Source organism: Cyprinodon variegatus, unplaced genomic scaffold (genome assembly GCF_000732505.1).
Source record: "Cyprinodon variegatus isolate N-32 unplaced genomic scaffold, C_variegatus-1.0 Scaffold971, whole genome shotgun sequence".
Taxonomy (NCBI): Eukaryota; Metazoa; Chordata; class Actinopteri; order Cyprinodontiformes; family Cyprinodontidae; genus Cyprinodon; species Cyprinodon variegatus.
In genome coordinates, this window is record NW_015151424.1 from 1 (window position 1) to 23,663 (window position 23,663).

Sequence of the window (23,663 nt, forward strand, 5' to 3'; positions counted from 1 at the left end):
TTTTTATTTTAAAAGCAAAATGTTTACATATTTTTTTCTAGCAATTTTGGTATAATTTCTGCTCCAAGTGAGTTGCTCTGTCAGCTAAAAGCATGTTTTATTGTCTCTATACTCAGTTAACAAGTAATCGATTACTAAATTAGTTGAAAATTATTTTAATAATCGATTAATCATGATTAATGCCATTAATTGTTTCAGCCCTAATTGACACCTACCATGCTTATATTTATTAGTGTGCATATTTACTCTAAATAAGATTTCACATGATAAAAAGCAGGAGTTTAAATACCTAGCAGCAGATCCAGTGGAATCATCTCCTTTACAGCATCAAAGATCCCTCTTTGCCGGGCCTCCTGACCGTCAAGCTCCCTGGCACAGGCCTTACAACAGCCACATGCTGAGCAGCCGGACTCTCCAGAACCACAACCACAGATACTAACCCAGAGATAAATACAAAAAAATGTGTTATTATATAACCATGAACTTAAATCGCATTCAAGGCCTTATTCCATCTCTAGCTTACCCTCCTGGTACTCTGTCAGGACGCCCACTGCTGACACAACTGGCACCATACCCAGTGCAGTCTCCACACACAGTGCAAACCATACACTGGTCCAGCTTCCACTTGTGCATGCCCGGCTGGCACATCATGCTTTTCTCTTCCTTGTCTTCCAGCTCATCCTCCAAGTCCTCATCCATAGCAGTAGCCATGCTCTCCACACCAAATGCTACAATAAACACAAGTAGACCCTTTTAAGTATAAACAAGACTGAACATCATAGCGCAAATTAACCTGTTAGAAGTATTTGTTCTGTCTGCATCGGTCTGTTCACCTTTCCCTGCCTGGCTCATGGCTCCAGTGTCTCTGCCACACTGGCCTTTGTTATTCACCCCAAACGTCCACACCTCTCCGTTCTTAGTAAGAACACATGTATGAGCTTTTCCCATGGCAACCTGAGTTACAAAATGGCCTTTAAGATCTGTCACTTGGCCTGTGGAGAGACAGAAAAATGTTTTTTATGAGAAGTTGTCAAACTTAAAAGAAAACAACTCATAGAAAACCTGAAATGCTTTGTCCACTTACAGGTGCTGTCACTGTAAATCGCATCCTTTCCAAACATATAGAGCTCTCCATCCTTTGTGATGATGCTACTGCTACCATTGTTACAAGCTGTATACACAGCCGTCTTCGTCTCCAGTTTGATCATCTTCTTGGGCTTGTATGGCTTCGGCTGCCTGCGACTTTTGGCTGAAAAAGTAAATTCAAACGTTCATTCAATTCAACAAACTAAGTTTACTAGATTTCACTGGAGAAAATAAAGATTTAAATGTCGTCAGAAAATATCTTACTGGATTCCCCATCCTCTCCTTTGCTCGCAGAGCCTGTGAAAAAAACGCTCCCATCTTCAGCTACTAGAAGGGCATGAGAACCGTCATGGCCGACTGAGAACTGGGTGATCTTCGGAGACTTGGTGATGGGCAGCTCCACCCATTTACCAGCTGATGGGCCGCCTTGTTTAATGCCCAGACTCTGGTACTTTCCAGTGTAGTAGATCTAAGACAAAACAATTTTACATGTTTTAAAATTAATTACTACAATAGCATGTTGACGAATATTTGTAGGACAACTGAATAAACTTAACTGCTGATAAAGCTTTGAAAAAGATTAAGTTGGAGAATACTTCCTCACACTATAAGGCAATGTTTCTTCTTAAATATAATAATAAATACGGAAGTGAAGTTCTGCCAAAACCGAAAGTCTGCTATCAGTTTTTATGTTTTGGTTGTTCATGTGTTGAAGCCATCATGTCAACTGACATCATTTAAGGGAACAACCAGACCTTTAGATCGTTAAAAAGTGGCCACAATTCAAACCAAACACTTAAAAGCCACATTTCCCATAAAAATCAGTGTATGTATTTTGCTCATTAGGAATAAATGAGGAAAATATTTGGTTTATTCAGAATTGATCTACATTTAATTAAGCCAATGTGAATTACAGGCAAAGGCCAGGTTTTCTTGCTAGTTAATTAAGTTAGCTGATGAACTTGTCCGTTACCTCACAATAGATTACTCCTTTGTAATGCTTTCTTATAAAAGAAATTAGATACAAATAAATGTAATTCAGTTTATTTCTGAATATAAATTACTTTATTGAACCATGAACATTAATTACTTTAGTTTGAACAAGTGAAAATGTTCAACTACTATAAGGAACATCTTACATAAGACTTCAATAAGATGTGGAGTTGGGGAAACTGCAGATAAAGAGTGCTTGCAATCAGACACAGTGTGCTGCATGTAGTTTAAGTGGACTGCTATCTACAATACAGGCACACTGCACCACACCTAAACTAGATGCACAAACAACCACACCCTCCAACATGCCCTGAACCTAGTACATAGTTAGCATTCTGATCTCAATAAGCCTCTTTTCTAAATATGTCAAAAATTTACCTTAAAAAGAAGATTACAGAAGGAGTTACAAAGACAATGATTACTAAAATAATATGATATATAAAGAGTAGTAACATGTATGAAGCTTCTGCATATGATCAATGCTGGTAACCTCTATAGCTCAGTAAATACAGATTCAATCCATAAAATATATTGTGCAATATGATGTTAAAAGTGAAAAAACATGTAGTTATATTATCTATACTTCAAGACTCTAGAGTCAGGGGGTTTGCTCTGTCCTTATCAAGATAAAAGCTGTAAAGCGTACATGTTGACGCTGCTCTAACCTCATTACTGTTAAATGTTTGGACAGCTCACCACTCACCTTTCCAGAGGCCGTTTTCATCAGAGCAAACTCCCTGCCAGCTCCAAGCAACGCTGCCTCTTCATCAAAGCCAGTACCTGAGATATAAACAGTTGATACGTCATCTTGGAGAATAACATGATTTAAAAATATATATACATCTACAAGTTATTCACACACTTTATACAAAACAGAGCACTTGTTGCAGTTCTAAAGACCTGAATGACATTCAGCACCAACAGACAGACGTATGCTGGCCCAGTTTGTTTCACTTACTGATGATGTGAAGATCCTTTTCAAGGTCAAAGAGAGAGATCCCACAGGCGTGCAGACATTTCCTCGCCAGCTTCAGCTGCAGCTCCTGCTGCAGGGCCGGGTCGGAGCTCATGGTGTAAATCCGCACAACAAAGCCATCCTGCAGGAGTGTGGGCACACAGGAGGAAACAATGTTTGTCTTCACAACACAAAGGTGTTACAATTTGAGCTTTGGAGCATATCAAGCATAAATATGTCAGCCAAATGTTTAATGTTTACCATCTTACAGCCTTTTAAGTATGTAAATGAGTCAAGTTTAAGCCACAAATAGTTTTCCACGGGTGCAACAAAATATTCACCAGAGCCCTTTATGATGATCAATTTTTGCTTAAAGCCAGATTAGTAGAGAAGTGTCCACTTTAAAGGTTTTTTAAGCTGTTTATATCTCCTCCCAAGTTACCACAGGATGCTTCTTTGATAAATGCCATCACAACCAAAACCTCTGAGCTTTAGATTTGCAGTTGTGTTGTACACTTTCCACTACGGCTAAGTGATATGTTGAAATCCCAGGATGTAACCCTACTTTTACCTTTTATCACTCATATCCCTGTGCTGTTTGCTCTGTTAAGTCTTTGTGATGAAAATCTTTCATTAACCATTAAAGGTATAGAGGAGGATCTTTTATTTCCGGGTGGACAATCTAAATAAGTGGTTCTCCCAATTGTCAATCATTCTGGTGATATGTTTACATAAGGCTGTCCTATATGCTCATCCTGTTAGCTATCTTTCTCTGTGCATGCACAGTTATATGTGTGAAGAGCTACGGTTTCAGACAGTCATTGAAGCTCACCTATCTCACCGCGGTTCTTTGAAAATGGCAGAGGGTCGTAAAAGAAAAAGTGTCTATGAAGTGTATGAGAAGAAAAGAAAGGCCTCAGTAGATATATCCCAGAATGCTTTGTGTGGAGAGTTCTCCTTGCAAAGCATTACGGGATTTACTGTAACAGCAGCCCACTTTCACCACTACCTGACAGCGGCGACTAATAACAAAAATGGCACAAGCACCGCGGATTGGGAAGGAGTTATGTGACCAGCGGGGAGCAAAAAACATTGATCATCTGTCACAATGGCAAGTTACCAGAGTTCACTATAAACTCCACTATATAGTCCCCGGTCTATATAGTGATTAAGGGATATAGGGGTTAGAGCGGACGTTCAGACAGTAAGCTTGTATGAGCTATGAGAACAAAAACTTTTAAACAGAGCGTGAAAAAGGAGAAATGGACTCATGCATGCTCCCTGGAGGGTACAGGTTTGTGCATGTGCACTTTTTTTAAAATGGAGAGGGCGGGTGTTTCGCGAAAATCCTCCACATTACCTTTAAGGCCTTCACAGAACATCTGGGTTTATTAGACGAAATCGCACACAATTGGACTTTGATTTATTAATGTTAAATCAGCTGCTCTTCATGTTTCCAAAGGGCATCAGAGTAAAACAGGCTAAATGAATCTAAATAGTGAACTTTTATCATTTCTAAGCAAGAGCCTGATATCCATGTACCATACTGTATGACATTATGGGCTACTTTTTGTAACAAATAACTCAAAGAGAAAGATTGAAGTCTGTGGTTATAACATGACAAAATGTGGAAAGGCGAGCATGTCTAGACTTATTAGCTGCTGAAATCTGATGCGAGATGCTGAACATGTGGTTTAGATGACAAATATACATACTGCACTCATTTAGAAAAAAATATATATGTTTTTCTGAATTAACTAGATATATATATATATTTTTTTATAAATAAACAAAAACTTCCATAGTAGATGTTCTGTGACACTTGGCACTGGAGATTTCAAATCCAAAGATCCCTTTCCTTCAAAAAGCAGCATCAACACACACCTTTTGTTGAGTTAAATTCATAATTACTGTCTTTTGTGATTCAAACACAGAGAAATTCTCTTGTCTATCAGTTTATGTAGATACAATCACTATTCATCTGTCAGCAATGCAGAGACACCTGCGTGTTGGGTGCTACTCACTGCACGGCTGCTTCCCCACTCCCTCTTCTCTTCACGGTTTATGTGTGAATTTATAACAAAAACATTTTTCTTTATTTAAATAAAAATCACCTCATCAATTAAAAAAAACAGACCTTTTTTTTCAAGTGAATACAATACACTTCTGTAAAAATATACGTATAGATTATATATTTTTTCTTAAGAGCCAATAGTATCTTCATCCAAATCCTATTGTACTCAGCTCTATGTGGTTTAGTCATGATTATGCACTTAAGATGTTACATCAGGCAGGGATAAGGTGGTATAGATAAAATCATAAATTCATAGAATTATAAACAAGAATAGACCTTAGGAGAACAGAAAAATAAATAAAACTACTATAACTAATTATGGTGATATTCACTGTTATGTATTGGGCGTTAATTTCTCTAAAGGAAGAGAAAATATTGTAGCAGACAATTCAACTCTAAGTGGTCTGTGCAGCTAAATGCAAACTCCATCCCTTCAGGCAGTACTCCCATATGTATGATTAGGTGGGCAATTGGCTTCCTGCAACAGTGGATGTATGGATTTCACATATTACCCTCCCCTCCCCCCAACACTCCCATTATCGAGTACCCTTGCATGAGAGGATAAGCTCTCTGGAGAGTTCACACATGTGGGGCCACAGCTGCACGTCTGCACATGCAGAGCACGTCTAAATAAAGGGATAAGCTGAGAAGCCCCACTGTGGCACAACTGATGACCAAATCAGATTTAAATGCATTTTATACAGAGAAGGTCACATCACAATTCAGCTTGACTAAGAAATCTATTATTCAAAGATTATTTGAATGGATATGCTGTTTTATAGCACTACCAGTCATAAATAAATTAAAAAAAATAAAAATATCGGATTTAGAATAAACATGTCTGCAATTGAATTGTCTTATTTTATTGTTGCCTGAAGTTAGTGATGCCATGTGGTTTAGGGTAGATGTGGGCTTTTGTTTGTGTCAAACTATAAGAAGTGTTTTAAAAGGTTATTTTAGAATTGCTTTAAGAGTTTTTTATATGTTTTAGAAAGTGACAGATTGAGCGCAGTATCTATTTGTTGTTGAAGCACAGAGTAAAGCCTCCTCTCACCAGCTTGCTGAGCACTACGAAGGCTGACTGAAACAGTCCCCAAATATGTTTTCTAGCTTCTGAAAAAGATAGACTGAGCTGTTTCTTAATGAATCCAGGTCCTATAAAACCCCACTATTAAAAAAAATATATTAATATCCAACAGAAAATCTGCCACCTTATCTTTCAAAGCACATTAGCAAGTTTCTCAAATGGGTTTGAGAAATATTTGAATTTTTTTCTACAAAATTAGGTGCTAAAAAAAAAAGAAAGAAAAAGAAAACTTACATCTTTACAAGCTGCGATTTGGTTAATGTATTCTCCATCTGTAAATATGATGTTTTGTCCGTCTGAATGTTGACCTGGAGCAAGAGAAAAAGGGAACATGGAGTTATTTAAGTTCATGTTGGTGTACCTTAACAGTAATTGATGACACTGAGCAGAGGCGGATGGGGGGGGTCTGTACCTGGCATGGTAACACCACCCTCATGCTCCAGGGTCTCGGGGTTAATCTTGATGGCCGACATACTGTGGTTAGTCGTGTCCCGATACAACAAGTAACCCTGCAGAGGCAACACAGAACGTTGTTACTGGTCTGAAATTACAGCAACTCAGGAAAAATTATATTTATCTAATGACGGCTGTTGCTCTCAAGTTTTGTTATGCGCTTGAGTTCGATTTAGATCATTGACAGAATAACCACTATTATAAATAATAAATAAATAGACTAACTAAATAAATTTCTTTAGGTCTTTAATAAAATTATTTTACATGAAAACGAACAGATAGTGTCCCTAAAAATTATACATCCAAACAATTTGGATTAATTGGTTTTCCTGTGCTGTATGTGCTTAAAGAAGATTTTTTTATTATTATTATTATTTTTTTTTTAATCACAGATGTAAGGGGCTCCAAATGTAAGCCATTTTGACAGTCATTACTTATAGAGGTGGGAAATTATTCAACATCAATAAACATTGTGGTATAAATAAAAATAATGTTATTACATTTCCAATATTTCAACATACATTATAGTCTATTGTTACAGCGTTTGGCACAATTTGATGTAGTTTTATGTGTTTGGTTTTTTAAAGCACATATTTCTAAAATGTTATAGTGGCAGGTGTTTTTTGTTTTTTTGAGTTTTTGCAGCACTAATGGCTCATTTTTTTTTTGACAGTTGGCTGACAGGAAAGGGGATATGAGAGAGGGGAGGGACAGGCGGCAAAGGACCAGAGGTCGGATTCGAATCCAGGTCGAGGATTAAGGCCTCCGTACATGGGTAGTGAGCGCTAACCGCTGCGCTAGCTACACGCCCATATTTGCAGGAGTTTTGACTAATCGTCATACCTTCCTACAGGCATCTTTGACATTTCTTGTTGACATTTGCTTTTCATTGGCTTTTCTTGATGTTGATATCAATATATTATTGGATAATATATCAAGATAAAGGGAATTTCTATTCTATTCTAAGATATAAGTTTTAGCTGTATCATTCAGAGCTAATTACTTATAAGATGGCATTCTTTACCAAGCTGTTTTTAACCTTTTTCTTGTTAATGCCAACCACAAAAAAAAACTGCATAGGTATTTGAGAGAAGGAGGACAAGAACAAGTCTGAAAATGGTGGACAGCCTTTAAAGCAGTCAAAACAAAACAAAAAACACTAGATTGAAACAGCAGAAAGTAGTCGATGTTGAAACAGCACAATGCTTTTCAATGATTTCAATCTTTTCCTGCTTTTATCTTTAAACATGTAAATTAATACTTAAATGTTCAAAACATTTAATAATGTAAATAGTATAAACATTGTAAGTAGAAAGATCTGATCTTGATATTTAATGTTTGCATCATTTAGAAATGTAATCATAACACTTGTAAAATGATTCCAAGGTAAATGGAAGCTGAGCTACTTACCTGAGCGAAGCCAAGCCATGACCTTTTCTCCTTTCGATTCCTTATTCGCGACGTGGAGTTGTAGACGTGTCCCTGTGAGGAATCAATCTCATATGAGCTGACAATCTCCACCCATGCTTTGTTAAATATGTAATTTTTTGCTACCTAAATTAAATATAATAAGCTTCTTCAATCACTATTCTTATATTTGAAATATTAAGCAAAGTCCAAATGCATCTTAAGGAGACACATACCCTAACAGTACCACTATATCCAGAACCAACTTTGTAGAGTCCATCTTTGCAGAGCAAATACAGAAACGAGCCATCCGTCTGTAGAAGACAGCGTTCATCTTCATCTATGGACACCTCCTTCAGGACCCATTTGTTCATCAGTGCTGCGCGTTTGATGCCACTTCCAAACCAGTCCTGGATTTGGATTTTCCCGACCAGAACAGCCTGGACGCTTCTCTGTAGTGCATTCAGTATGGTGGGGACCTAGATTGAATAACAACAAAAAGCAAAAGCTCTGATGAGACAGAGGAGACTTCCTGCTATTTACATTTGATGAAGATTTGAGTCACTTCTGATCATTCAGAAACTGTGGTTTCCTGTACATTTACATTTCTGTTTAAATCCATTTCTATGCACACATTCGCTGCCATCTATACCATGAAAGTTTACCCACATACAACCAGACAGCTTGAAAGCTTCGGCCTGCCGCTTTGATGACTCATAATACATAAAATGTAAAAGTTGGTAAAGGATAAAATTTCAGCCTAAGTTTCTTTAATGCCACCCAAGTTGAGTTTAGAGTGTTTTCTATGTACAATTAAAGCAGTTTTTCTTTCAGGCAGAGAAAAAGATAAAAGGAAAAAATGATACAGAAGCAAATAGGAGACTAGCTAACTGACAGCGGAATTCAAGCAAGATAACATGATTAAAAAGGAAAGCTAGAGCAGCTTGACATTTTACCAAACTCAATTTTAGCAGTCCAGACAGAGCTCTGAGCATCTGTGCATAAAAGAAAATGGATGAAGGCTGCAAGCTATTCAATGCAGCTCAGAATGGACTTTATATCAAACCCTATATCCATTTAGGGTTTCACCCCACCTTGGATAGAGGTGTGTTTTATGAAATACAAGCCCTGATCATACCAAAATAATTCACATCCTGCAGGTAGGTAATCTTTAATGGGGTCACTCTAATCGAAACACTGGAAAATGGTGGATTGAAAAAAATTAAAAATAATTTTAAAAAAAACGACCAAAGACCAAAACAGAAGCTGGGATGTTTTACTTCTATGTGAATATGGTTGATCTATAATACAAAGTGAACAACTACAACATCTTTGGAGTATATCTCTTTAATTAACCTATTTAAGTAAGTTTAGTTTGTAATAAATACCTGTATAGTCTGACAGGCATGGCTGCCATTATTAGTGAGGATGGCAGAGACCGCCTGCAGGATTTTGCCCGTATCTCCCCATGCCACCACTAGACTAAATAGGCATGCACAGGACAAAGCTGTAATGTCCTGTCCAGTTGGGTCGTTGGGCCCTGTGCTCCTTACTGTGGTCTCTAACAGCAGCTGGAAAAGAGACTCTGACAAAGTAAACAAAGACAGTTGAGTCAGACATTTGGAAAAACATAATAAAATATAAATAATTGTCTTTACAGAAAGGCTAGTGCAATCAGAGAAATGGATTTTTAACTTTACCCAATACATCAGGTGGCTCTGTCTGGAAACCCTCTGGCTGTTGTCCCTGCAGCATGTCCAGCAAAGCCTGCAGGCTACGCAGGCACAGCAGAGGGTGAGAGAACCGTGTCTCTTTTATCAGCTCGAAAACCCCACAGAGGCCGATGCCAATGATCTGCAAGGAAGAAAGTTGGTGTTTATTAAAGATCAGGGAAGTGGGACAGAATATTACAGCAAAACAATTTAGAACCTGTTGAGGTTTTGTACATTTTGATAAAAGCAAACAATGAATCACTCTGCTTAATAAAAAAAAAAAAAAATGTATTTCATCTTAAGTTATTAAAAAACATTTTAATATCCACTAATTGCATCAGGAGGAATAGCAGCAGTGATAGCCTGTGGTAGAGTCTGGCCCAGAAACAGATTCTCTTCTGATCTCTTGTTACTGTGTTTGTTAGAGAATGAAACAACGATCTGATATAATTTCTTAAAAGAGAAGACCTCTATCTGTCACAGTAAAAGGTTAGCCTTGAACATAACGACATGCAATAATAAAAGAAAAAAAAAAAAAGAGAATGATCCATTTAAATTTTTGAATTGTAATCACAAAGATTGTCTTAGACCTTTTACAGGGTTTATAAAGAAATTGGTAACTTTAATTTAATGCTATTTAATACCCTGAAATAATTTTAATGTCATCAACAAGTAAGCATGACGAAAGAGAGAGAGACTCTAAAATAATTTATTTTATGTAATCTACCGGTATGTATTCTAAAGTACCTTGAGAAGATTTTAAGACATATCACTACAAATGAAATTCAATTTAACTGGAAATATTTGAAAACAGTGGATACAAAAATGACATTGAATGTTGAATGCCACAAAACATGGTACATTTGGTACAAATTATTTTATTTTTTTTTTAGAAAAGATGATTAATGCAAATGTTTCAGTTGGTTTGCTTTCGATTTGAGTTCTGACTCAATATTTTTCAATATATTACATTTTTCATTGTACCTCTTTCTTAGAGTCTTAGATTTTGTTAGCATTTGAGCCATAAGTGTACTAAAAAAAAAAAACAGTTCCACAGGTGAAAGAGTTGGCTATTTCTGAATCTGGAAACATTGCGAGAAACAATTTGGATACACCTTCATTAGAAGCGTGTGAGTGGTGTTGCATGGCTGTGTTCAGATTCCAGAGAACCCCACATGCAGAATTGCATTAGATCCAATTATTAAGAGTCTGATTTCCCAATGTTAGTGGCGGTAGTGCTTGCTCCAGCTAGTGCTGGGCCGATTGTTGCGGCGGCTGCTGCAAACGTGACTGCATTGTTTACAGAAATGTAACTTGACATTTCTAGCTGTTGTCTGCCCCTTATACAGCTGACCTGTGGCTATTTGACTGCTTGTGAGATTGTAATGGATTGTGCAATTTAAATATTTTTTTTCTCTTTCAAACTCGGCAAAATACGTGGCAAAATTCTTTGTCATCTTTACCCACGACAGGCTGCATCCATGTTGCAAATTCCTCATGTGCCTGCCACTTTCTTTGAAATTTGCATTTTCCCATTTTCTAGCCTTTCCCGTTTAGCCGCTAGGCTTCTTTTCCAAACGTGCGGCTTTACGACCAACTAGAAGAAGATTTATCTGATTCCACGTGTTTGCATGACACCGACATCCGGAACCAAATAAATCTGATATAAAATATCTGGCTAAACTGGTTTTATAAACATTTTTTTTTTTATTGGGGGAATTTTAATGTTACTCATAATCACATTTAATTAATTTTTAAAGGCAATTAAGGTCTTAATTAAAAAAAAATTGATGTAATGACTTTTAATGCTTTTTAATGACCTGTGGAAACCCTGTTTTAGCTCCAAAACAGGGGGAAATTATTCACTCTTTCCTGCTGTTAGCATTAACAACACTTTAAAAACACCAATAAAACATATGGCTTATTAACAACAGAAGAGGATGATATCTAAGCATCTTTTAAGCTAAAGACTTCAGGTTCTCTTTTTCCAGAAACTTCAGATTAATCTGGATTGGCAATTGTTCTGATCTCTTGGGAGTTCAAACTCATGTACACAAGTTAAAAACATCTTCCTACTTATTTTCTTGTTTCTGTTGTTGATGTACCTCTTCTTCTTATCAGTGGATAATTTCATAACAGGCAGATAATTATCCAAGCTGTAGCTAAACAAACATGCATGGCTGATTGACTTAGATGCAAATGTTTGCCATCTGAAAAAGGAAACTCTTTATGCAAAATGGCAGAGATGGTTGGCAAACTGCTGTCAAACTTGGGAAGATAAGTTTACCACCGTAAACTGGTCCTGTGATAGTGACACAGAAATACTTACTATCCTAAGTTTCTAAGCTGCTTTCTCCATTTCCGAATTCTAACAACAAAAGGAAAACAAAAAAGCTCCCTTTTAGTGACGTTGTCTCGCATAAGGAAATACAAATTCCATCTTGTTACAGTAAATGACAGTGCCTAGGTAATTATGCAGGCACAAGGGTCATAATGTGATAACACCACAGCCATAGCAACATGTCAAAAGTCCACACTTTGACTTTGTTCTTATAAAGGCCTAATAGGTAGAAATAATCCAACGGGAAAAATAAAAGTCCAAATCGTTCCTGTTCAAACAGATTCTGAGGTCAGAGTCTAAATATAGCCATTCCTACAAAACTACTGACCTTACAGGTTTATTCCAAAGCAGTGTGCTTTAAAAACAACACCAAGTATATAAATCTGGAAAAGTCTGTTGTGGTTTAATCAAAACAAAAGGCCAAAGTGATCAATTAGAGCCTGTGAACATCAAAGATCCCCTAAAATGGTATTGTTTTCTGCCATGATAACAAGCAATGAAGGCATAAAAAAAGAAATATAAAAAAAAAACTCTTAGTTCATACCTTTGGAAGCTTTACCGCTGGCTCACGGTACTCTTCCTCCTCCTCGCTGTCTGAGTCTCCGCTCTGCACCGAGGTCCTGGAGGCCAGAGCGAGGGAGGCCTCCTTCTGCTGCCAGTAAAGCACACAGTGTCGCACATTGCAGTAGACATTAAATGCAGAGGGGTTGCTGTGCAGTTTGATGTCCGGCACGAAGAGAGCTCCATCTAGACTCTCGGCCTGTAGGGAGAAAAAAAACAACAAAAAAACACTGATAAGTAGGTTCTCAATTGGTGTATTAGAAGGTGCATTTTTTTAGACCTCAGAAAGGCAAAATAAAAAAAAAATCATGGTTAGTCAACAGAAATCCAAAAATTGATTTGGGTTTCTCCGCTTTTGATAAATGAGGCAGTTATTTTAGAAAGTAATAAGATGGTCCTTTATCAGCATTAACGCAGTGCGTTAACGCCAGACTTTTAATCGCTGTTAATCTATTCTAACAGTTGGGTCTATACCAACAACGGTTTTCATCTTGATATTTTAGCAAGAATGTATATCAGGTGGAGAGAACGAATCCGTCTTCCAACCTGTGTAGGAGTACTGTGAAATTACCACATCGAACGTGAGGTGCTGACATGAATGCTGCTATAAGCACAGCTGTATCAGCCTAGCTAACCAATCTCCTTGTTCAGTGGATAGCCACAAGCTGCAAGCCCATCACCAATCAGCTCGGGCTGATTTGTATTACAAACTACCTGCGAGATGAACTATCATGAGGAGAATACATGACCAGCATGCCACGGAGAAAGCCGCGAAAGATGAGAAGTTGATCGAGGCGACGTGCGTGTCAGATTTTTCAGGCACTATAATGTTAAAGTGGGACATCTATAATTGAAGGTGAGACACTATTTTTTGCAGCAAAAACACAGCAACAAATGAGCAAAAAAAAATATTTATAAGCATAAGTAAGAAGAGGAAATTACGTGTATTTTTGCAAACATAAGGTAGCACCCATATAAATGTCTTCTGCAGAATAAGCGATTTTAATCTAGATTAATTCCAGGAATACAATGAGATTAATCTAGATTAAACATTAATCTATGCCCAACACTAGTAATAAGCAAACCAAAAAGCTTACATCCTCACAACCAAACACCTCTTTTTAAAATATATGCTGCATTCATATAAAATAGACATGCAAGAAATCTTAAGTAACAAAAACGCTTGGAATTAACTATTCATACAAATCCATCGTTATTTGACTGCTTGGACAAACAGAGAGAATCCTATATGAATATTAGGTTTATGAGCTGAACAGAAATGAGCAAATCTGCATATTAAATTTTGGTTCCAATGAATCCTGTAGCTTTTATTTCAAGCAAACCTAACTAACGAGCTCCAAGTTGTCCTGCAACTGGAAATATTCGTAATAGATCTGTGAATGAGGTATGTAATGTTTTAGGGCAAACTACATATCCATACTGTAAATTGTTTCAGTATCAACAACAAAGCAATCTACACACATATTTGCACAACATATATATACATATATATGTAGATTCTTATCCCAACAACAAAGAAGACCTTAGATATCTGTACGTCTGAGGAAAATGTAGCCTATAATATGCTAAACAAAATGAATCTAAAAATATTATAAAAAAAAAAAAAAAGTGTTCTCACCAGGAGTTTTAATGAGGATAGCATCTTAACAATGTCATAAAGGTCCCATATAAAGCAAAATTCACATTCTAAGCATTTTCTAACAGTCATGTGTATCCTGAAGCCTGTGTAAAAGGTTCCCAGAGAAAAAAAAAAGCAGTTCCCCTATCTCACTGTATTGTTCCTCCTCTTATATGTGCTAAAAATGCTTTATTTTAAAATCTTTCCCTTTATGAGGTCAATTGGGGACTAAGCTTACCCTCTAGCAGACACCATCTCTCTGCTCATCAACACAGAGCATCCAAACAGACATGGCTAAAACCAACTTCTGAGAAAAGCAGAGCAGTTGCTCTGTTAATGGCTTCATTGAGACAAAATCAGCTGAGCCCCTAAAGACTCAGAGGATGGATTTTATTTGTGATGAAAATCAAACTACTTAACCTAAATTATTTCGAAGAAGCGCGCTTCACAACATCGGGTGTTCTAAAGCAGACTTCTCCACACACCTTAAATTGAAGAAAGGATCAATCAAAACTGTCCGTTACAAAGCTTTGAAGGTAAGAGCTGAACATGACTGTGTTGGACTGCTTAGCCTCTGAATATGTTAGCACTTTAGCTAACCTTTCTGTCTGAAAGCCTGTAAACACGTTTGCACTGCAGCTAATGTTTGTGTCCTCAGCTGTTTTGATAAGCGGGTGGTAGCAGCTCAGGTAGTTCATTACAGCAGATGGAGCACATAGCAGCTCAAGCTAACTGGCTACTGGGTGAACTTGTTTGTTTATTGAAAGGGTTTCCAGTCAGCGCTTGAAGAACTGTATTGTTCTGTATGTAGAAGGAATGCTCTTTGATCTATGCTGAGATGATTAGAGTGAGATTTCACCGTATTTCAAATGGGATAAAAAAAAAAAGTGTATTATTGTTTTTAACAGCATAAATGAATGGCAATTAGCAGTTTTCTGATCAAGCTGCACCGGTTATGTGTCATCACTTGTAAGCTGCTAAAAGCAGTCTGTACCAGCCAATCGGTTAAGGTTTTCCTGTGTCTTCTGTATTATTCTGCTCTACTAGCCGCCATCATTACCAACTGACTGGTTGTTGGGACGTGGCCTTCAGGAGGGTGTGGAGAGCTAAAACAGCTCATTTAGAAGAAGGGTGAATGAAGATGCTATTGGTACATGCCGTCTGTGCAATCTGAGAAGAATTTTCCTGCTCAAACAGTAAAAACATGCTCTGGAGGACTTATTGTTAATATTTTCTATTTTCAAATGTGGTATAATAGGAAACCTTTAAATTTCAGGCAGTCTTAAATGTCTATAAAGCACAGTAAAAATACAGGTATCAACCTAATTCCATTGTAATTCTCAAAGTTTTTGCAAAACCAGCGTTTGTGCTGTAATTCACTGGGGAGGATGCCCAGATGTCAGTCAAAGTAAGCAAGTAGTAGCCTGATTTTCAGCATAATAGTGACCTTTGAGCATAACTGCCTGTTACACTGAAATATGCAGGGGAAAACACTGCCAACTGCTATTGTCAATGGTAACCCCAACGAATAAAATAAAATTAAAATAACTTAAACATTGTTTTATTTTTTCCACTTTGTGTCCAAGTTCGTTAAAGTTTGCAGTCAATCGATTCTGGTATCGATGTCAAAATCTTATCAGGAAGCATCATATAGATCTCCAAACATGATGACAAGCAGGTTTTATATGCTTTTGCAAGAAGTAAAGTATGATATTCTGTACAGATGATAAAGTATATGGTTTGTTGAGCAGCAGATTGGGTGTGAGTCACCACAGCGTGTCGCCAGTCCTTTGGCAAAATCAATGCCCTCCTAGAAAGGACAAAGCGAACAGGAGGGAATCTGCTTCTATAGACGAAGAAAATCTCCTTCATAAAATAATCGTGTGAATATTTTCATTTAAGCACACTGTCATTACCATTACATTTACCTAGAATGAGGACAAAATAAGCTGCATTTTTTTATGGTTTAAATTAAAATCGGCTCTTATTAAATACTTCTCATTCTTGATTTTAAAGCATCCTTGGCAGAAATAAGTAATCTCAACAATCTCAACAGTGTTTCCGAGATAAATATGTGGGCAATATGATAATAAAGATTTAAACATCAACTGTCCAACATACATTAACACAGGAGGTAACAGATCTAGATAGCAAGAGTTTTTTCAAGAACAAATTGGAAAAGAAATTATGTTAAAGGTCTTTTAGCTTTTTTTTTATTTAACTGATTAATGCTTTAATGGCTTGAAAGGAAAAAAAAATATATATATATCTCTAAAATTAAATAAATATAATACCTCCTCCTCAAATCAATTGACCATATAGAGCAAGTAATGAAAAAGACCCAAAGCTGCCTTCTGAGATGACTTTTGAAAGCAGTTTGAAAGGTTCATTTGTAAATACAGCACTGTTTAAAAAAAATAATAATATATATAAAATGAATAAATAAAACCACCTTTTCCTCAAACACATTTCTTCTATTTTGGTATAATTTATATTAAACCCATCAAACATATTTTACTGTCAGGCAAGGATGAAACTTAGGGCTAAATTATATGCATAAAACTCATATCATATCATATTTCTCAATTTTGGTTGCTATGGTTTCCTTTTAATTTCAGTGAAAGCAACATAAAGCCAAAAAAAAAAAAACACTGCCAAGAATGTCCCTAATAGATGCCTGTTCAAAATGATTATTTTATATAAACTCATCCAATAAAAAAAAAAAAAAAGAAAAAGAAAATCTAAATATTTGCTTAAAAAATAAACGCATAACACTTTACAAAACCTGGAATTTTTCATCAGTGAAAAACGCTGTAATCATAAATTGGAATGTATTTTGAAATATCCAATATTTCATATCATTCCTGGAAAAAGTTTGTTATTAAATAGTTTATCCCCACTACTGAAACAAAACACTCATTTCATTTAAGTGACAGGACCTGTTTGTTTGGCAAACGTTTCTCTACTAGGGCTGAGACAATCTGATTAATCGATTATTGAAATAACCATTAATTTAGTAATCGATTAATCATTAACTGGAGTATCGAGACTAAAACATGCCTTTAGCTCACAGAACGACCCATTTAGAGCAGTGATTATACCAAAATTGTAAAAAAAAATAAATAAATAATATGTAAACATTTTGCATTTCAGATAAATAAAACTTTTTTGTCTTTCAATATGTTCTACCCAGAACTCAGGTGGAAAAGTTTTAGTTTTTAACCTTGTTTAATTTCATAAAAAGCCTTCTTTAAGGAACATTTCGCTGTCCTATTATTCATCAAAAAAATAATCAACGGATTTATGCATTTGCAAAATAATCGTTAGTTGCCCTAATCTCTACCTCTGAGTGGACCGTTTCCTGCCTGCTTGCAACAAAAGATGAGATGAGACTAGGAATCATCTTCCCCCACATATGACCAATCCACACTGGCATCATTTCTCCCACCATTTCTCTTTTCCTGGTACCCCAATTACTGCACCTCAGAGGACCAGTCCATAAACTCCTGACTTCCTGAGGATGCTCCCCACACTGGCAGCACTTCCAAACCTCCACCAAGCTATGTCCGCTATGCTCAAGCATAGAACCTGTTCAAAGTATCCCAAAATACTGCAATACCGGCGGTGTTAAGGTGTACGACCTTCCACATGAGGTGGAAGGTTGACCTTTTCGTCCATCCTTTGCAGGTCTATGGTCAGGGGAAAAAAGACAGCCGTCATCTACACATCCTGGATACAAACAGCTTAGGCTTAACTTCATGTCAGCATTACAGAGTACAGTCACAGAGAATATTTTACCCCAGACTGTCTAAATAACAAAATAATCAGAAAATGATTACTCTGCTGTGAAACAAAATAAGTATGTTTGCACAATCACAGTCTGCCTTTCTTTCTCCATGCATAAAAAAGAGGCTTTACATAAACATATATATTGTTCCTGTTATCCTTATTAAATTACCCTAAGGCGTTTATATTTTTTTATTATTGTCTATAAGCTGTGAACCAAAGTAAAATTCCTTTTCTGTGCAGATAATCTTTCTCCTTGTCTTTGCTATCACAATAGAAACAACACAAAAGGCATATTGAGCTGTTTTATTCAAAAAATCATGAGCTATCCGATTCTTATGGGGGTATAAATATGTTCAAATGTAAATAAGTTTAAACCTGATTTTCTAAGGATGTGTCTTTTAAAAACACTCTCCAAATAAGCGGCTTGAACCCATCTACTCCCTCACTGATCCTTTGTAGCATACAGTGTTTTTTTCTTCCTTTTTTAATCACTTTATTCTTACTTTTAATAAAACGATGAAATCAGGATTAAACAACTATTTAGGCAAAGATCTTCTATAACCATCATTATTAGACAAACTGCAGCTGACGGAGAAACTCGATAAACAATCCCACTAATTGCTGACTGCTTTCCCGGTCCCACCAAGGGAAGTATTTTAACCAAAGTGCTGAGGCAACCTCTAGAGAATCCCATCGATCCACCAAGTAGCTCTGGCACTGCCGTACTCTCGCCATCCAGATCACAGATAGTGAGGTCATCTATTGAAAAGGACAGGGTCGTTTATTATCAACTACAACCCATGAGGAGGAAAAGGCTAAAACAACGGTCCTCAAACAGGACCATCAGCTGATCTTGTGTCTCTTTACTACCGTACCATTTGTAACTCAGGCTACAAAGCATTTATGCCAGGAAATTTAGCCATGTAAATACTAAAAACAGGCAAAGAAAACTATATCCTGTTAAATTTTTGAAACAAACGACAAATCTTAGCAGCTACAATTAATCTGTAGTAATAATATGTGGTACTGATTTGAAATAAAACCTGAGGAACCACATACACAACATGTCATGAGAATTAAAGCTAATTTAAAGTACAGATTTTTTTTTTTTTAAACCTAGGTCTGTTTTAAAGTGCTTAATGTAGGAATCCATTTCCAAGAGCAGATCTGTGAGGGTTTGCATCTTATAAAGTTCAGAGGAGCGACAATCAGTGGTGAAAGAGATTAAATGTTATTAATCAAAGCATTAGAAACAGATTGATGAAAAGCAGCCCATATCATCTAAAAGCGAGCAAGAAAGTGAAGATCCCGTTATGCAATATGTAAATCCAGCTGCCTTACTCATGTTTCTTCTCAATTTGGGAAAAAAATAAATAAATATAAAGAATCAACCACACGACACAGGCTGCTACATTGTTTTTTTTGTGTGCTTTCTGTCCATGATCTAAAGTCAGCACTTAGAAGTTTTCCAGAGTCAATAGCAGTACTTGAAGACATTTAATGGCTTTGAGTGTCAAGGAAATATCCTACAGTGATAATGATAAAAAAAAAAGCCTGTGGCAAAAAATAAAATCAATTACATAACAGCATATTACAGAAAAACGCACAAACAGTTCCTCCGTCTTACGAAGAGCTCTCTAGTTGCCGTTTAAGGTCAAGTTAATATTTAGGACCCCAGATATCCTCTATTGATGTTTAAGACTTTCATTTTGACAAACTGAAGGAAGTGGTTTTTCAATTGTACTGGTTTGTTGATGAAAAACAGAACAGACTTGTCAAAGCTGGACAAATTAAGAACAGCTAAAAATTGTTAAATATAATACTAAAGCTGAGAACTGCTGTCCTAAACTGTCATATGAAAAACATCTGAATATAACTGAAAGTTTCATTATTTTCAGTAACCTACACTAATAGGGGTGAAGAATAAAATAGATTTGAGCTCAAATCGTGTTTCTAACATTTAAAGATTCAGACTTGATACTCATTTTCTTTAAAAACTTTTTTTTTTTTGTGGGTGTGGATGTGCCTCATCAGGCACCGTAGTGTTTGGCGAAACCAATGAGCACCGTGAGCTATGCACAGGCATGCAAGCATTAGCCTAGCAGGCTACAGAATGGTGTGTAGTGTTGTGTGAGCTACTGTGTTTGTTGCCGCTAAAGTATGGAGGACGAAGAAAAAGAAATTCAACCGCCTCCGCGGTCTTTAAATGCAACCATTTGGAAACACTTTGGATTTTACCTTCAACCCGACCGGGTGAGAAAGGGCTTGACATGACTCATGCGATTTGCAGAGATTGCAACGGTAAAGTTAAGTATTTCGGGAGTACTTCAAATCCCCGTTCTCATCTCGAAAGAATCGGACATTAATCGTTTCTGAATCGAATCGTTTGGATTTAAAAGAATCGGGGGAAAAATTGAACTGTGACCCCAAGAATCAATTCTAAATCGAATCGTGGGAATCCCAAAGATTCACAGCCCTATACACTAAGTCAAACACGCAACAAATTAATCACATACTGATGTTTAAGCTTTTATCGCTATTAATTATGATGGTTTTCCTTCACAAACCAAATAACAAAAAGATTAGAATTACAGAAAAATTAAAATAAATAAATTCTAATGTGGGCTTGATGAAAAGTATGCTTCATAACTGCTTAAAGGTTGTTACCTCCAAAAGAAAAATAAGCCAAAAGGTATTCTATGACTGTAAAAAAAAAAATTGATGCTAATGGCTTAGAGCAACTTAACATTACAGAAAGTGGTGATAGGTTGATTGATTTGTTTGTTTTGATTTGTCGTATAATAAATGATCAGCACTGTTAACTTATGAATTCCTTCAAATCTTTTTTTTAATTGCAATAAAACACACAGTAAACATGCAGTGATTAAGCATGCGTTTGCAATCTGTAAAATCTTCATCATGTTTGTAAAAACCTACAAAAAGGACCTTTTCTCTTTCACTAAAACTGACTGAATCGTTATGTCACTATAAAACTATGAAATTCATACATTGACTGTATGATCTGTGAACTGTAAAGTGCCTTGAGATGACATGTGTTGTGAATTGGCGCTATATAAATAAACTGAATTGAATTGAAACACAACAAAATCTGAATAAGAAGCCTCCCATTGATAATTTGCGTTGCTATCATAACCTTTGTCTGTTTTTAAGACAACAAATTATTTTATTTCTAAAACACCTGTAATAACTAAACCTCAAAGCCCAATTATGTGCTTCACAAAAAGTGCTACATTTACCACATGGTCTAAGCATTACCAAGCTAGCTGTGGAGCTTCGCTCTGAAAAAGGGAGTCACTTTAAACCTTTGAACCATTTAAAGGAAAATGTCTCTGTCTGCTGCACAGAAAAGCAGATTACTTCCTCTTGTCAAGGATCTGCGCTGTATCATACTGCCTGAGAGCTGAAGCTCTCTAAATATAAAAAAAAAAAAACTAAGTGGCGGAAGGGAACCGAGTAGTAATTGTTGGATTTGCATCAACTGATGAAATGTACAAATATTTGACAAATAAAACTATTTCAGTCATTTCTTTAAGATAGAGATGCTCTCCAGTTGCTCCACATACCAAGGTAAATTTAGAAACCAAAAATTTATAACATATTTTTTCAGTTTTCTTGATTACTTAAAAAAAAAAATAATAATGCTTTCTAGACAATAACATTCACACATCAACTCAGCATAGTTTTTTTACAATCTCAATTAAACCCCATGGGTTTCATCCATGACACTATAACAGTAATTATTGCGTTATTATAGAAACACACTCTATCACAATGCCAAACATTGGAGCAGGGTCCTGATTTGGAAAGAGAGATAAGGGTTTAAAATGTCATAATTTATTTAGATAATCAACAATAATAAAAACAGCCAGAGCATCACAACGCAAATGTTTTTGTATAAAATAAATAACTTATGTTGACAGTGGAGTCTAAAATAGTTCAAACACCAAAATGGTGCAAACACAATATCCTGGTACCACTTTGATGTATGTTATATAAAACTTGATGCGCAAAAAGGCACAAGAAAACCATGTAAACATAATGTTAGTCTGGCAAACTAGCATACAGCTGTTCATAAAAAACACAAATAAAACTGAAAGATTTCAGACTGCAGCTCTATTTACAGTTACATGCAAGAGCATTTCAGTAATATAGAAATAAACTAATTTTCAATATTCATTTGAATTTCCCATTCTGCTGCTTAATATTGCTATAACTATGTACAGTTATGGTCTGTTTAAAAGGGAACAAACAGCACAACATCAGCCTACAAACAAGATGTTACATCATGCTCTTCATAGAAATGACAAGCACTTTTTGTCTTTGTCCTACTTTCATGTTTCAACGTTGTAGCAGAGGAGGAAGGGAGCAGGAGATTTCAAACACTTCTACTCTCTGAGTACTCCACAGTCAGAGGCATGAAAGAGCGAGAATGAGAGTGACAAGTACAAACATAACATGACCTCCCAATGTCCAACTAACAGCAATCCTGACTGCTATCCAGTCTTGCTAAAGCCTTATTCCTCTGACTGCAAAGGCTGCTATATAGAACTGCTAGAAATAATCTCATAAGTAAAGTTTTACTTAAAAAAAAAACAACAAATGGTCTATAAAAGCCAGATTTTTGGATGTCACATTTTCTATAATTTGTGTAACCTTTGGTATAATTCATCCTCTAGTTTGAAAAACTCTGATGTGTTTAGGGTCTAAACAACACAATGGCATCCTTTTTTTGTTCCTTCTTTAGATGAAGGAGATGGAGGCAGGAAACTGTTGCCGTGGAGATGTGGAACACATTATGTCGCTTGGCAACAGCCCATCATGTACAAGTCAGAGCCACTCCCCAAGTGCTCCACATTCAACCTCCCCAGATTTATGTTTGGACGGGCTAAAGCTCACCTGGCTGAGTTCAAAATGGACTAAGGCCACAGATCTGTCTGCCACAACTGCATCAGTTCAGTGGAGCCAAATCTGAAGTATGGGTTTATCATAAGGACCAAGAGGCAAGATATCAACAGATTATGTCATCTCCTACTATCTATGAAGCTAGATAACAACAATAAAGGCAAAAGAAAATCCAGTTGACTTTGTGCTTAAAACCCTTATAAACAAATATAGAATAGATAAGTATTAAAAAGGTATCATGGAACAATTTCTTACCTTTGTTCTTGATTTGACTTTTGACTTGACTTTTTGTCGCCTTTTCAGTTTCTTCTTACTCAAAGCCTTCTTCCCCCTGTTAGCACACAAAGAAAAGGCAGATAGTTTAACATAACATAACATAACCTTTCACGGACATAACCTTTAGTACAGAAGTTCAAACCACTCAGTAACTGGAGCATCATATCATCCAAAAGTTACACTTATACATGCAAAACCCCAAACTTCTGTATTGTGTTGTTCATATTTCACTAAAGGCTCATTTAGACCAAAAGGCACTCCAATTTTGAACACATACTTTCTTCAAGAAGTTAAGATTGTTTAGGTCCTATACATTAGGAATCAAAAGTCTACTTGTCTAACTTATGTCTTTGTAATTCAATATTTT

The 23,663-nt window shown here is 36.3% G+C and overlaps 1 protein-coding gene across 1 annotated transcript in view; it reads right to left on the bottom strand.

Annotated features, from left to right (window-relative positions):
* Positions 1-278: 278 nt before the first annotated feature.
* LOC107100438 (E3 ubiquitin-protein ligase MYCBP2-like) overlaps positions 279-23,663 on the bottom strand; it is a 28,554-nt gene continuing 5,169 nt past the window's right edge. Inside the window, exons 2-16 of the mRNA XM_015398905.1 lie at positions 23,276-23,351; positions 12,653-12,868; positions 9,756-9,909; positions 9,444-9,640; positions 8,292-8,534; positions 8,059-8,130; positions 6,608-6,704; positions 6,430-6,503; positions 3,038-3,176; positions 2,783-2,859; positions 1,351-1,555; positions 1,085-1,249; positions 834-992; positions 524-728; positions 279-435 (exon numbers count right to left, since the gene is read on the bottom strand). Coding sequence (XP_015254391.1) covers positions 282-435; positions 524-728; positions 834-992; positions 1,085-1,249; positions 1,351-1,555; positions 2,783-2,859; positions 3,038-3,176; positions 6,430-6,503; positions 6,608-6,704; positions 8,059-8,130; positions 8,292-8,534; positions 9,444-9,640; positions 9,756-9,909; positions 12,653-12,868; positions 23,276-23,351 — 2,233 coding nt within the window. The 3' untranslated portion in view covers positions 279-281. The remainder of the gene's footprint in view (positions 436-523; positions 729-833; positions 993-1,084; positions 1,250-1,350; positions 1,556-2,782; positions 2,860-3,037; positions 3,177-6,429; positions 6,504-6,607; positions 6,705-8,058; positions 8,131-8,291; positions 8,535-9,443; positions 9,641-9,755; positions 9,910-12,652; positions 12,869-23,275; positions 23,352-23,663) is intronic.